Source organism: Perognathus longimembris, chromosome 2 (assembly GCF_023159225.1).
Source record: "Perognathus longimembris pacificus isolate PPM17 chromosome 2, ASM2315922v1, whole genome shotgun sequence".
In the NCBI taxonomy this organism is placed as follows: Eukaryota; Metazoa; Chordata; class Mammalia; order Rodentia; family Heteromyidae; genus Perognathus; species Perognathus longimembris.
Window position 1 is genome coordinate 108,118,876 of NC_063162.1, and position 16,738 is coordinate 108,135,613.

General features: G+C 33.6%; 1 protein-coding gene across 1 annotated transcript in view; it reads right to left on the minus strand.

The window, feature by feature from the left end:
• The window catches only part of Sema3c (semaphorin 3C), a 140,166-nt gene that overhangs the window by 41,163 nt on the left and 82,265 nt on the right, over positions 1–16,738 (minus strand). Inside the window, exons 6-11 of the mRNA XM_048339910.1 lie at positions 14,202–14,292; positions 11,057–11,176; positions 9,546–9,688; positions 8,274–8,388; positions 5,557–5,626; positions 4,907–5,051 (exon numbers count right to left, since the gene is read on the minus strand). Coding sequence (XP_048195867.1) covers positions 4,907–5,051; positions 5,557–5,626; positions 8,274–8,388; positions 9,546–9,688; positions 11,057–11,176; positions 14,202–14,292 — 684 coding nt within the window. The remainder of the gene's footprint in view (positions 1–4,906; positions 5,052–5,556; positions 5,627–8,273; positions 8,389–9,545; positions 9,689–11,056; positions 11,177–14,201; positions 14,293–16,738) is intronic.

Here is a 16,738-nt window from a genome sequence, read left to right on the forward strand (position 1 = left end):
ATATAGAATTTCTGCCAGTGCCATTTCTTTAAGAATACAGTCATATTTATGGGGTTGACCCAGCAACCAGACTACTGGGAGGGGAAATATAGTCTGATAATAGCAGTTGATCCTTTATTGGGAGGACTTCAGAGGCAGCATTCTTGACCCCAGAAGAGAGGAATGCTTTTGGTCACTTGGCTGAAGCTCTTCTGGCTACATGATCAGGAACCCCGGGAAGAGACAGCCACCAGCCACTGTGAGTCACAGGGCTGACTTCATGGTGTTTTGCTTAGCAAAGGGTGGAGGGATCTGATCTTCAAGGAAATATGCTTTTCCAGGAGAACTTCCAGAGATCATTCCTCCACCCTGCCACTTTAATTCCCTAAGGATCACTCATTGGACAATTTTGGGATTTAAAGGAGCTGTTCTGGTCTCAACACCACATGTAAAACAACCACATAATAGAAATATGTCTTAAGTACTGACTACTCCCTTTTTTCACAGTCTGTTCCAGATGTGTGTCACTAATCCTTGGCTTATTCCACACTACTTTAGAACAGAGAAAGAGAAAAAAAATGCTTATTCTTAGGAGCTAAAAAAATGATTAACAGTGAACAGTTAGCAGAATTTTCTAATTTAGCATGAATTTATTTTTACTAAAAATGGTTGCTCGATTCCCACATTGTGGAGAATAATTGCTTCTTTCATTAGTGGGTGTTTTTTTCCTGTTATCCTCAGAGCTCCCTGCACATATTAAGGTGTCATTAAAGTTGCCATGGGTTTGAAGAGCATGATGAGAGGTAAAGCCAGAGGTGGGTTTTCCTTAGGGGAAATAATTTCTGATTTATAACAACTGCCAGTTTTTATGGTATAAATTGTTTCTCCCATGCTAAATTCTGGTTAGCACTGTGGTGTCCTTACTTTAGGAAGAGGTGTCTTAATGTACAGAATTTACTATTGGGAGCTGGGTATAAGTTGAGTCCAGAGCAACTGTCAGCATGAGGCTCTGCGGTCTCAGATTCTGATTTAGCATAGCTCTCTTTAATTTCTTTTTGTAGACTATCTGAAGAATTTTCTTCTCTTAAGAGATCAGGAATGGGCAAACAACTTTATTGACTTTACAAGTTAGTTGTTTCTTCTATACTAATCTATATATACATTGTTCAAATGAATTATTGATAAATTTAGGCAATGTAGCATATGTCTGTGATCAGGTATCCTTGGTAAGTTGAGATCAGGGGGATCGTGAATCAAGACCTACCTAGGAGGTGGGAAACACTAACTAGACCCTCATTTAAACCAGTAAAATCCCAGTTGTTCTACTTACTTGGTATACATAAATAGGTGGGTCCTGATCCATGTAGTTGAAACAAAAAGCACAATGCCACTGCAAAAAGTGACAAAAATAAAAAAGACTCAAGGGTGCACCTGCTTTGCAAGTGTGAGGCCCTAGTCTCAGACCCTGGTAACATCAAAGAGTGAAAAAAGAAGAAATCCTTGGTGAAAGTATACACTCTCACAATCAACTACAAATTTCCTGCTGAAGGTGAAGGAATGGTTGAAGACAGATCAAGTGGTAGAATGCTTGATTTTCACAATTAATCTGGTTTAATCTCCAGTATTGCAATCAATCAATCAACCAACCAACCTACCGATCAATAAGGTAACATTTTGGAGCAGAATGTTGGCACACACTTGTTAACTCAGTATATTTTGAGAGCTTGTTCGGAGGTTCTAGCAGTGGAGCGCAGCTACTCGTATACACTTGACCAAAGACTGGTCCTCCTCTATCAGGGATGGTTGTCCTCTTCAACCCAGCGCACAGCTTCGGGAGGGACGCACATGGAGAGGTGAGGGAGGAAGGGGACACCCGCCTAGCCAGCCAGATCAGCCGAATCAACCCTGGTGATCATTGGAGTGACACATGTCGCAGCCAGATCACCCTGACTTCCACTCAGCAAAATTTGAGGCTGAAATAGGAGGATCAGAAAATTGCGGCCAGCATGGGCTGCCTACTGAGATCCAGGTGACCCTGAGTTACATCACAAGGTCTTATCAAAACTGTTTTAAAAGTGAAATAAAAAAAAATGAAGCTATGGCTCAAATGGTCAATGAAAAGTCAATGTCAAGAATGCTATCTCAGAAAATATTATCCATGAATATATTAGCCTGTGGAAAAACATGAAATATTTTGGTTTAAATAGTGATGGCTTTTGACTTACAATGAGAATTTTTTTTTCAGGGGCTGGGAGGCCTGATGGTAGAGTGCTTGCCTCACATACATGAAGCCCTGGGTTCAATTCCTCAGCCCCACATATGTAGAAAAAGCCAGAAGAGGCACTGTGGCTCAAATAGTAGAGTGCTAGCCTTGAGCAAAAGGAAGAAGGGACAGTATTCAGGCCCTGAGTCCAAGGACCAGGACTGGCAAAATAAATAAATAAATAGCTAGATAAATAAATAAATAAATAAATAAAATTTTCAGCCTCCCCTAATCTTTCCTTTGTCTTATATCCTTCATGTTTCTTAATAAAATGCCCAGTGTACTGTATCTGTTCGTTCTGTTCTTTGTGCTCACTAAAATAAGTAAACATATTGTCCATTTTCTCCAAGTTGTTAAAAAATCACGAAAGGCATTTTTTTTTTAATTTTATGATAGGACATATTATCAGATATTGCAAATTACAACTTTAAAAGGGTAATACTTTCAGGGATAAATATCAGTTCTCATAATTTAGCAGAAATTAAATTGATTTTTAAAAATAAAAAGTAAACCACATATTATTAATTAATTTATTTATTAAAGAATAATTTTATTGTTATTATTAAGATGTACAGAGGGGTTACCATCTCATAAGTCAGGTAATGAGTACATTTCTTTTATGGATTATGTAACATCTTTTCTGTTCCCCCCCAACAGTTTTCCCCTAATAACACTTGGTGTGTGTGAGTGTCTGTGTGTCTGTGTGTCTGTGTGTCTCTGTGTGTGTATGTGTGTCTGTTCCTGGGACTTGAACTCAGGGCATCAGCACTGTCTCTGAGCTTCTTTTGCTCAAGACTAGCACTCTACCATTTGAACCACAGCACCACTTCTGGCTTTTTCTGGGGCTTAATGCATGTGAGGCAAGCACTCTACCACTAAGCCACCTTCCCAGCCCACTAATTTATTTTTGAGCATCTTATCCAGAAAGTTAAACTCAAATGTTTTAAAATTCTAAATAAATTGAGCAGTCTTTTTAAAAGGCTTAATATTTTTCACATGAAAAATTGACATCAAGATAGTATAAAACATGAGAAAATGAAAGTACCTAATACACTACATATACACTCTGTCAATACAAAAATAAAGTGAATCAACAATTTGTACAATGTATGTGGGAAGAATGTTTTAAGTTTACAGGGAAAGGTGAAAGAAGTATTTTAACTAAATAAGAACTTTGACAATTATCTTTTGATATGTTTTCATAAAATATTGTTCTTTCTTATTCACATCTATCCAATATTATGAGTTATCACCCTATTCCGAGAAAGACAGAGGAAAAGGTTGTATTTCTTTTAATAGCCAATTGAGAAAAATCACCTTTAAGTCTGACAGTTTTCAAAAGGAAAGTGCAATCAGTGTTCTAGAAAGCAACATAAAGAAAGGCCAGATGAAAAACAAGTTGTAAGAGATTTTTTTAAAAAAAAACTGGGTTCCTAGAAAAAGGTTGAATTCTAATTTTCCAGCATATAATCTGAGTCTTTGTTAGGAAAGTTAGCATTCAATGTTTCCCTTAAATCATGTGGCTTAACTTTGATAAGTGGCAATGCTTTCAAAGCAGTATTTCTACTTAAAGTGATTTTTAATCACAAAGCAGCAAATAGTTGTGTTGTTCTAATTTCTACATTATCTTACATTTTAGAAATGATTCACTTGTATAATAGTATCACTTTTTATACCTATTTACTCACACATAACAAACATTTTTTTTCTTTGTGTAATATATAGCATATACGCTTTAACAAAATATAGTCTACAATTTGGAATAGATCTGCCATCATATCTCTAAGTTAATTCACACTTATTATTTTACTAAAACAATTGAGATTCGTTAATCTGGGAGAAAGTTGAGAAGCAACTAACAAAATTTTTGGACTCATGAAAACTCCAAAAGTTGAACTTTCAACTAAGCATGGAAGAATACCCCTATAATCCAAGCGGAGGCTACAAAATGATATATTGTCAAAAGAAAGAGAGACATAGAAAAAGGATGAGAAGAGGGAAGAAGTGGAAGAGGGAGTGGGGCAGGTAACCTTTTCAAAGTTAAAGTTTGAATGTTAATTGGAAAATAGTAACTTCCCTCATTTAATTTCCATAAATTTGCATCTAAATAAAGATTTGATTAGCATTTAGCACTTAGAACAAAGAGAGTCTCTTTCTATCATCAGTTTTATACTTTAAAATCAGGATCTTGTATTTATAAGACAACTGACTCTCTTGCTCAGGTCTTTCTGCTTTAGGTTATTTTCTGGACAAGTTTGTTTGTTACTTGGGATTTTTGTTTTGTTTTGTTTTGTTTTGTTTTTGCCTTCTACATAGTTGGTATTGCAGACATTTACTGCCAGGCTCAGCTTATTTGTTGAGATGGATGTGTCTTGATAACTTTTTGGCTAGGCCTAACATTGAACTGCAACCCTTCCTATCTCTGCCTCCTGAGTAACTATAATTATAGATTTAAGCCACTGCAGCAAACAAGTATTTTCTAATTCATATGACATCTTAGCAAAGTTCCAAATCAGTGAAGCCTTGACAAGGCTAGGATTTATAAACAAAAAATTTCAGAGCATACTAAGAAGTCTGTCATTGTAAAATAAATGTCAATATAGTATTTGCCCCTTATCAAATCATATTTCAGGCATGATTACAACAAAATTTTAGTGTACTTACAGTTCCAGGGCGAGGATAAGGGATTCTACCCTGATAGGAAATCAGCTGGTGATTGGGCCCTTCTTTGTGGGCAAATGGCCCATTAAACACAGTCTGTATATCAGATAAATGGTACACACACACTGCTGAACCTTTAAAAACGGAGCTGAAAAATAAAAACAGAAAGAATATATTTTCTTTTATTAAAATCATGTACCATAATTTTAAAAAGCAAATTTTCTAATTAAAACTTGATACAATTCATAAATCTACTGCTGTGTGGTACCCAGTAGCAGGACTTGATATACATTTACATACCATTTTCACAGTCTAAATCACCTCAGCAGGACAATTTGCCAGAGTTTTCATGGAAATTGCCAGTATTCAGATTTTATTTCTTAAAATATCTTCTTTATCTCATTTCTACATTATAATACATGTTTTCTTTTTTGTAGAAAAATAACATGTAACAATTGCAATTAGATTATTCATTGTTCATTATATGCGTGATTTTAAAAGGTTCTTTTTGAACTTAAGTATAATTTGGTAATCTGGAAATCTAAACATAATGGTAGAACTACCTTATGGACATAACGATATAAACAATATTTTAGAACTATTCTTGCTCAATAATTTTATTGACTCATAAAATGTACTCATTGAACAATTACCTTGATGTTGTAAAAATGCCATACACTAGTGTTGTCCTTGGATTATCAGTTTCCAGAAGAAACACGTCCTCTATAAAAAAGGAAAATGCCATTCTTTTAAAGTTCACAAATTTTAATGGTATTGTAAGAAAATAATTTCAACTATGAAAAATACTATTTGGAAAGCTATACTTAGAGCATGAGTATAATTTGGAAACAACTAAATGATGGGTAGAGACAGTAATAAGATTTATTAACACTGTATCAGTGTGCCAACAAAGCTAATGAGATGTTAACTGAAATAACCGCAATGGCATACAATACCTACTAGATCTTAGAAAGGGGAGATTATTATTATTATGAGAGTCCTTGGGTAGAAAGTTACAAGAGCTTTGCTATTGCTTGTTTGTGAATTTTCTTAATATCCTTTAATGATAATGTATCATTTTCCTATTTAAAATATTACAAGTCTCAATTTCTTTTATTTATTTTTTAATTTAATTTTATTGTCAAGGTGATATGCAGAGGGGTTACAGTTACATATGAGGGTAGTAGGTGCATTTCTTGTCAAACTTGTTATTTCCTCCTTCATTTTCCCCCTATCTTCCCTCCTCCCAAATGCCCCTGCCCCAAATTGTACAGTTAGTTTATGACATATTGCCTTGTATTGCTGTTGAATTGGTTCACCCTTTGTCCTTTGTCTCACCATTTTGATGTTCCCCTTCCATTCCCTAATTCAGATAAACGTATATACAATACCCAAGATACTAAAAGTAAATACAATGACAACATGGGTGAAACCATGGGGAAGAAAAAAAGCAAGAAACAAGAAATGATTTCACAGAGGACATTAAAAATAAGAACAACAATGAAAAACCACTTGTTTCCATATCTTGGAGTTCATTTCACTTAGCATCATCTTATATGATCTTATGTACATAGTCATTGTGCTATTGTAATCCTCTGCTAGGACTATCCTTGATATATACTAAATATTACCAATGAGGGAAAACATAGTCTATGTTTCTTTTGGCCTGGCTTAATTTGTTTAGTATGATTTCTTTTCCCCAAGTCTTTCCATTTCCTTATGAATGGACCAATGCCATTCTTTCTGATAGAGGCAGAAAATTCCACTGTCTATGTAATGCTGCAAAGAACATGGTTGCACTGGTTGCTTTAGTATGGTTTTCTTTGCCATCTTTAAATGCCTACAACTGTTCCTTTAATAAATGGGCTAAAGACTTAAAGAGAGACTTCTATGAAGAATAAATTAGAATAGCCAATAGACACATGGAGATCTCTGGCCATAAAATATATCTGGCTATAAAAGAGGTGCAAACCAAAGCAACATTGAGATTCCACCTCACCCCAAAAAGAATGGTTATTATCAAGAAAACTAATGACAGCAGAAGATGCTGGTGGTGATGTGGCCAAAAGGGAAACCTACTACACTGTTGCTGGAAGTGTAATATTCAACCACTCTGGAAAGCAGTACGGAGGTTTCTCAAGAGGCTAAACGTAGAGCTCCCCTATGACTCAACTTCTTTTTAACCCAGAGTTTAAAGTTCTAGCAAAATAAATAATGAATTTACAATAACATTTCTATATAAATAGGGGAATATGGCTTATGTTCAAAATTGCTGGTGACATACCTTAACAAATAGTTTTTCTGCCATATTAAGTTCTTCTGCCTATTAAGGCAAAGTCAAGAGTATATAAAGTATAATCAACTGCCATGACTATCATAAAAACCTGGATGAACTATTTTGATAATACAATCTTTAGGAGAGATAGCAGGGAAATGTCTGAAATGAACAACTACTTAAGGATCACAAGCAAAAATTAATAACTTTATTTTCTCCAGATCAAGTAAGTGCTAATAGTGTCTTGTTCTCACTCAAAGTAAAAAGAAAGAACCAAAGAATTAGTGGGGGTGGGGGGATATATTAGCTTATGTCATAAAATGTAGCTTAGAATTTTTCTCTAGAGATGCCAATGTTGAAAACTTTGCTTGAATTAGCAACATAATGGATGATTAGAACATTAATTTCAGGATATCACTGTTAAAACCATCAGTGTTTTGCATATTACAATATAATGTCATGCTTCTTCCTCTACCTACAAGTTTGAGTACAGACACAATTTCATATTTTAATAAATAAAGGCAAAATACAAGAAATTCTTAAAAGGCATTAGCACAATTCAAATTAAGATGCACACCAGGATACTCTGAGTGAAGAGAACTTTTCCATAGCAGAAAGAAACAATTGTTTGTCGTAATTTGATCTGGAAAATTTACTTTTCTCATGCTATATAGGGAATACTTAATTTCAGGGCCCACAAGCAGGAGCAATTCTAATTTCTACTTGAAAATGTTTCTACGCACACTCAAGTGTGTGCTTTCATTTTACCAGCTGTGTTCTTATATATGCTGATTTTAAATCAGTGTGTTAGATGTTCTGATACATGCATATATATATATTCATTTATACAAATTGAAAAATGTCATTACTTATATTTAAGTTATAGAAGTAGTCCATGTATATGCATATATGTTGTATAGTAAAAGAGATTTGAAAAAAGGAAAATAATTAGCAGTATACAGATCATTCATTCTAATTGGCACGTTGTTTTTGTTGCAAATACTCATGGAAGACACATCTTCTGAGATTCCACTGAAATATGTGAATCTTACAAACTCTCTTTCCAAAACATTGTGCAATCTCATATTCACATACCTAACTCATCAAAGTGTGTTTCTGGGCCATCTTCATCTGTGACTGAGCACACGAGCCTTGCCTTTAAGAAGGTGGTCCATTTGTTAACAAGGCTTCGCAGCCCACCAGTGTCATTCTGAAACCATTTTGTAAACAGGATTCTGGTTAGTTAAGGAAAGATGGAAAGGCATTGAAAATTCAACTTGCACTCTGATTTCTTCAGGTTTTATTATAATCTGAAGATTATATGAACTACATCTACAAATCATAAAAATATGTATGACTTATTTTATAAAACATCCAGAATTTTAGTGGTATTATTCTCTTACATTATTATGACTTAATAAATTTGTCCTAGTTTTAACAACCTATCATAGAAACATCCATATTATGAATGAGGAATTTGTTGCCTTTTCTTAATAATTATTCTTCTTTGATATGAACCAAAATGTGTAGGTTGTATACATCTCTGGTCAGGAGAGTGTGCATGTCCTTATACTAAATGGTCCAGACAGTTTCATTTTTCCCTCCTTCATTGCATTATTATTAATTATAATTACTATTAATTTTCCTCCTGTGCATTATCAGTCCCCAATACTTCTAATCATTCACAAATGTGTATTCATGAGGATTTTCCCCTTCTCTGTACAGAGGCCTTTTATCCTTGTGAATAGCTTTTTTATCTTTTTCCAAGTAACTCAGAAAGAAATAGTTGGGCTCTGACCACTGGAATATTGCGATAAGTTGAGATAAATTAACATGAAAATCTTCCAGAATATTATTAAAAGAATGCTAATTATATATAATTAAATATAAATATGGAATTACTGTAAGAGAGAATAATACTACTTTTTGAGTATTAGGTATGTTTATTGTTGAAACCAAACATTTTGGTTACGGTTCAAAAATTAGAACTATATTTGCTAAAGCAGTTCTTGCTTTTTCACTACTACTACAGACTGTTTCATAATATTTATCTTTTACTGAGCTTTAGTTGTATTCTATTTGCAAGAGCTGTTGAGTTTCTTCTGGTAATAGGCAATTGCGCTATTCAAATACCAGTGCATTAAAGGAATGTAAAAATAAATTCGGCAAAACAAAAATTGCCACCAAGTTATTTCACTGAAGACTTTTAATGAAATAATGCAGAATGATTGCACGTGACTCATACAAGCATACATTATACTAAGTTCTTTCTGACATTGTCTTATTTATTTGTAACGGTAGATAATAAAAACATGAAGATAAACTATAATTTAAAATATTTCTTCAAATTAGCATGCAGATACTCACAGGACATATTCGAGCAATCATGGAATGAATTTGTTTTGTGCTCCTGTTATTGTCAGTTAACTTTTCTTTGAAGAAGAAATATACTTTAGCATCATTTGGGTCAGTGCCATCTGGGATAACATGTGCATCCACAAACATAGGTTCTGGAAAAATCATAAAGCTATCATAAATATATATACTTATGATGAAAATCCAGGTAATGTTCTTCCAAGTAGATCAGAGATTTGAGTTCGGTATAGAAGAGTAATTCTATGTCCACAGGCAAAATTTGAAAAAAAAAAAAAAAAAGCAGTAAAAGCATGTAGTGCAGCATTCCAAACTTAGAATGTCAAAGACCATGAATATAGCGCTAATGTGACTCTTTTTTATCTCTCTCTAATATATTTTGAAAGTGCTGTAAATGAAAAGGTTCTTTCTGCATTTGCTAAGTTCTAAAATGTTGAAAAGTTTCTCCCAGCTATTTCCCATGGAGTCTGATGGTCGTTTTATTGAAAGAATGTTTGCTTTTCAAAGTGTGGTTTACAATCTAGTGCACATAAACTCAAACTCATTGAAGCAGAATGAGAAGTTGGGAGTCCAAAGTCTGAAACACACATTTTTTCCCCCTTAAAAAAGAGCAAAATGAAATGAAGGGGAAACTTCTCAAGGAAAAAAAAATGCTGTCATTTGAAATCATACAGGGTTTCTTTATTTCAAGAATAAACCAACTTTTAGAACAGTCTGTTTCTAGATGAACAGGAAGAATTATTTGAAGTAAATGGACAATCAGTGCTTTTCTTATGTGTTGCCCTATCAGTGAAATAGAACACTTTGCTCTGCTGATTCATGCTTAGCTGGATAATGTTAAGTGAATAGTCAAATTTAGAGTCAGCTTGAAATTTTTCTCAGAATAAAATGACAAGGATCTTAGTGGTTTCTTCCTCCATCAAGAAGAGCAAGTGATTGGAGTCGTGGACTAAAATCAAATGAGAACCTTTTAGTTTAGTTTGTTTGTTTTAGTAGCAATTCCACATAATCTCTAAGAATCAATAATAATTGAACAATGATAATCACAAAGTTATCAACTATTTGATTTCTAGTAAGTATTAATCAAATTTTGGAAGTAGCATATACCGGTTTTTCAATTTTGAAATTTAAATATGAAACAAATAAGACTATCATCTACCAAGTGTCAAAAATTTAGGATAGTTTTTAAATTTGGCATTACTAAATATTCAAGCAGATTAAATGAAGTAGGAAGCATATTTAATTGCAAGATGTTCCTTTTAAGTATCTCGAGAAGATGCTTGGAATATTGCTGTCACTTTTACATACATCTATGACAACTGCATGATAGTTAATAAAATAAGGAATGCCTTTGTCCTACATTTTTTAATCATACAGTATGAAATATTAGTACTTCTATATTGGGCTAAATTTCTATTTTTTAGCTATTTTTGTTAGCTTATGAAATTATAAAATGTTAATCTATTACAGCATACTCCAGAAAAATACAAGCAGTAAGTTCTTACCACTCAGCCATTTAGAATTGTGTTGATCAGTCCTGACTGCATTCCTCTTGGTTAAACTTCGAAAAATAGCAGCATCTGTGCCCATGAAATCTATGTACATCCCCGAGAACAACTCTTCATCTATGAAAAATTAAGAAAATACCAGTAGAGAGTTCAATCTTACATGCTATTTTGTTATTTAGAAAGTCTTATAAATCAATAAATTTGGTCATCACAAATATAATTGTTTTCATTGTCTACCAAACTGACAGGATAAATTATAATCTAGTCCTACCATTGCCTACATAATTACTTTTTTCTACATAGTAAGTGTCAGCAGTGATATTCAACTGATAAAATAGCATAATTGTTTTCTTTTTAACAAATTAAAACAACACACTAAAATCAGAAAACTTGTTTTCTAATGTTGGCTGTCTGTAACAAACTTAGAAGTAGGGCTAAGTTCTTTAGCACTCTTACTTATAATCTTCTCATCTTTAAAATATGAGACATGACTCCCTTATTGGGAATAATTAGTACAGGTTTAGGCAAGTCATAGCAGAGGGTCACAAGAGCCCAACAGCTATACTCTTATGAACACATAAGATGATGCTAAGTGAAATGAACTCCATGTTATGGAAATGATTGTTATATCACAGTTGTAACTACTTTCAACGTCTCATGTGTATCTATCTGTAGCTTCTATTATTGTTGATGTTCTTGTATCACCTTCCAGTGGTTGTACCTACACTATCTCTGTAATCTTATCTGAGTATATTGGAAACCGTGTATACTGGTATTAGAAGTAGGAAATTGAAAGGGAATACCAAAATTGAGAGACACAGGGTAAAAAAAGACAAACAACTACAAAAGCAACACTTGCAAAACTGTTTGGTGTAAGTGAACTGAACATCTCATGGGGGGAAAGGGAAAGGGGAAGGAGGGAGGGGGGGTATGAGGGACAAGGTAACAGACAGTACAAGAAATGTATCCAATGCCTAACGTATGAAACTGTAACCTCTCTGTACATCAGTTTGATAATAAAAATTTGAAAAAAATAAAATAAGAGACATGAAATATAATCTCAAAATTTCTCAAAGTATATAAATTCCTAAGGTTTACTCAACACAATATAATAGTTCTTTTTTTTTTTAGCCATAGAACTATTTTATTTTTCTTACTGTGCCAAGGGCCATACTGAATTCAACAAATCTCTTTCTTTCCTTCTTTGACCTTTCATAGTTCTAAGAAGAGCAGAATATGGGAGAATCTTCACTGAGTGGCTACTTTTTTTTTCAAATTTTTATCATCAAACTGATGTACAGCGAGGTTACAGTTTCATACATTAGGCATTGGATACATTACTTGTACTGTTTGTTACCTTGTCCCTCATTACCCCCCCTTCCTCCTTTCCCTTCCCCGACATGAGGTGTTCAGTTCCCTTATACCAAACAGTTTTGCAAGTGTGGCTTTTGTAGTTGTTTTCTTTTTTTACCCTGTGTCTCTCAATTTGGGTATTCCCTTTCAATTTCCTAGTTCTAATACCAGTATACATGGTTTCCAATATACTCAGGTAAGATTACAGAGATAGTGTAGGTACAACCACAGGAATGGAAACGATTGTTATATCACAGTTGTAACTACTTTCAATGTCCCATGTGTATCTGTAGCTTCTATTATTGATGATGTTCTAATATAACAGTTCTGTCATCATCATTATGTGATCACATGGACACTACATTCCAATCGTTAAAAATACTATTCAGGATAAGAAATTTATTTGTTGTAAAGATGTATTTTAATTTAAAGTACAAGATGGCTACTAGTAATATAAACAAACTTTACATGATCAATTAGAACACAGTAAAAAACAGAATACAAGGAAAATACATTTAAAAACTTTAAAATTAATTCATCATTATTAATGGTAGCTTGAATTATTTTACGCCACACGTAAACAGCATTACAATTGTTACCTATTTAAAGGATACATGTATGTAAACACAGTAAGAAATTGTAATCATGGAATTAGTGAGAAGTAATGTGACCCTTGAGGAACTGAATATTATTTTAACAAGACCCAGCTTTATCAAGTCTGGTGCACTGAACTGCCTGCACCTGGGCTGTCTGCCATTCTACAGAGATGGTTCTGGCTGCCTCTGGGTTGTGCTCAGGGATTGTAACATTTGAACAATGAGTTCAGACTCCCTACCTAGGAATAAGCCATCAGAGAACACACTGAGAACGGAATGCTTCTAAAATGTGCTCACCAGGTTGCACACTGCACTAACAAGGAGCAAACCTAGGTGCAAACAAGGAGCAAAACCTAGATGTTTTGTTACCCTAGTCTCCTTCCTGATATGGGCCTGAAGTCCATGGAAACAGATTGTAGGGAGATGTAAAAGAAAACATTTGAGAAAGAATTCAGTGTAAAATTATATGAATTCATATAAGTGTTATTCATCACTCCCATTTTGTTATAACCACTTAATCATAACACTACAGATTATCAACTCCTGCTGTTCTGTTCCCAAAAAGAAAAATAAAGGATATGAAGCGGTAGGTATAGGGATTATCTAATTCTATTGCATATTACAGAAGTTTTTGTATCTTAAGCATTACATAAACTGGCATGTTTAATTGGCTTCAGTTCCTGTCTTGAATTCTCAGTGCTTCTAGTATGAGTTTGGGAAATTTCTGCATTGTGTTGTATGAATAAAAAATATTTAATGAAGTGTCACTTTGGAAAGCATTGTAAGATGGATTTGAGGATTTCTTTGTAGGATTTAAGCAAAGATAAATATGTACCTTTTAAGTTTAACCTCAAATATTGTTCATTTCCAATTGTACTTTCACTGACTAGAAAGACTAGTTTTTTTTTTAAGTTAATATATGGTTTCTTTATTGCTCCTAAAATAGTAACAGAATATTGGAGTTGACTGATGGATTAGATGCTGAAACAATATTGTGATGGTGTGAATTCTTCTGTTCTTAATGTTTCTTGGCATTTAATAGATGTCAGAATGTTAACCAGACTGAGTTATGTCACTCATGGCCGTAGAATGTACATGAAAATCTCAATCATACAGTAAAGTTAGATAATCACACACACACAAAAAAAACTTATATAGAAGACTTGAAATTTTGATTTCTTTGTCCTACTTACTGATCATAACAGACACAGTGTTCACATTAGGATTGAAAGAGCATCGTCCTTTCCCAGATTCACACTTGGAGTCAATCATGAAAACTTGGTCCTTTATTGTAGATAAAATAGTATATGACAACATGTTAGTATATGTATAATAAAATGCCGCAATAACTTACTATGTTAAGACAAGTGTTCCCTAATAAAAAAACAAAGCATAATAAAAAACAATTCACATTCTACTTGGTTGCTTATTTCTTCCCAATTTGCAGTGTGAAGAATGACTTGTCTTGTAAGAATCCATCTGTTAATAACTAGGAAACCTCAACAGTGCTAGTTCTCATCCTATTATACTCCCTACAGAGCTGATCCAAGCAGGAATTCTCCTCAAATCAACATCACCAAAGTCACAGCTTACTCTAAATAGGCCAAAAGAAGAAAAAAAAAATCCACATAGAAATAATACTTATAAGGAACAAAATATTTTACTAATATATTTACAAAATATTTCTATATAATTTTGCTATGTGACATTGTTTAAGATCAAGAAATAGTTTAGAGTAAAAGATGTCACTACTTTGTTAATATATTTATTTAACAAAATATTATAGATCGTGTACCAGATATTTGACTAGCCAATAGGGTTACAGAAAGATGAATGCAAACAAAAAAGCAGAAAGTCTTTGTTGGTGGGTGCCAGTGGCTCATGCTTGTAATCCTAGCTAATCAGGAGGATGAGAACTGAGTTCAAAGCCAGACAAGGCTGGAAAGTCTGTGAGACCCTTATCTAAGCACCAAACAGCGAGAAGTGGAGCTGTGGCTCAAGCAGAGTGGTATCCCTGAGCAAAAGAGCTCAGGGATAGCACCCGGCTCTGAGTTCAAGCCCCAGGACTAGCATCACCCCGCAAAAGAAAAACTACTTTGTTATCAAATAATTTACAATCTCATAAGGAAGACATATAGTAAAGAGCATAAGAAATGGGTGGTGTATATTGCTTAGAGGGGGAAACAAAGCTAAAGGATAAACAAAATAGCAAAGATTAAAGATTTGAGGAAGTAGATTTCATGTGAAAGATGATGGTCAACATGCCATCAAAGAGGGAAAGAGGAAAGTCCTGTCATCATAGCTATTCACATTTCTTATAGTTAGTAACTTTTTTCAAAGATTGTACAAGCTACTACTAAAATTGAAAGAAAAAATGATAATTTTATAGGTTTATTAAGTCTTGGAAGACCTTAGTTGTTTGGATAAGGCTTTGAGAATTATACAGAAGAAATAGACTCATTAACGTTAATGATGAAATTAGGAGAATTCCTAGAATGAAACATTCTGTATCATGTGGCCATTTTATGCTAGCGGACCCCTATCCCCTACCCTAGTTAGAATAAAACAGACACAATGTTTAACAAAACTGTGGGGGTTTACAATTACATTATGTATATATACATATATATTTCAGATATACAAAATGATGTTATAGCAAACCCTTTAACTAGAATACCATATGTTGAATACAAACAAACACAGTTTGAAAATCATAACTCTTTTATACCTGAATAGTTTTGTAAGGTACTCACATATGATTTAAGAGAATGAATTCATGAAAACACCTTCCCTTTTGAAATATATCTTCCTAAGTGAGAATAGTATACTTCATATTTAGCAAAGTGATTAAAACTGACTCCATGTTGGTTTTTCCTAAGGAGATTATTTCTTGGACAGACTTTCTAATTAAGGTTTAAAGAACATAATGGGAAATTTGAGCATGGGAAAATCATTTTATTTGAAATCTGTGCTCTGAAAATTGTGATGCTATTGTTGGCCTGTACAGTGAGCGCACAGACTTCAGCCGAGTGTCTGACAGACTGCAGACCTCTGAAGCAGGAGTTTATTTAACAAATTGATCTCAGGCATGTGGCTCTAATAACCAGCTCCATGCAGATAACTGTCTTCCTTCAACAAGTGTAAGTTTCTCTTGAATACTGTTAATATTTTAATAGCATAGTAAACCTCATTTGTAAATGCCTTGATTTATAGTATGCAAAAGTAATTTAATTAAAAGGAATATAGAAAATAACAGTGGAATTATATTTGTATTACTTTAGATGGATCCTTATTAAAAGTAAATAAACATTAAAAATCGAACAATATTTAATCCTTTTCACAATTCTAATCTCCAAAATCAAATTAAAATATTTTCTAAGTAAATTTCTAAAGTGAAATTTCATAGTGAAACAAATAATGATAGTTTGAAAACAGTTTTTAAGTAATTATATCATGTAAGACAATGTGTTTGCCTAAAAGAATGAATATAAACATTCATTTTAATGTGTACCTTCCTTAGTCAATAGTTGTGGATTGGGTAATAAGCACAATCCTAAATGCCATGGTTGAAGTTCAACCAGTCTTGTATTTGCCTATGCATTAGCAATGTACTTGACTAACCTTTAGCAAACACCATAATATCCAATATCATTTTAACTATTGAAAGGATGAAATGAGGACAGCCTGGTACAGAGTCATGATAGTTTTCCACGATATTGTAATTCGCTAA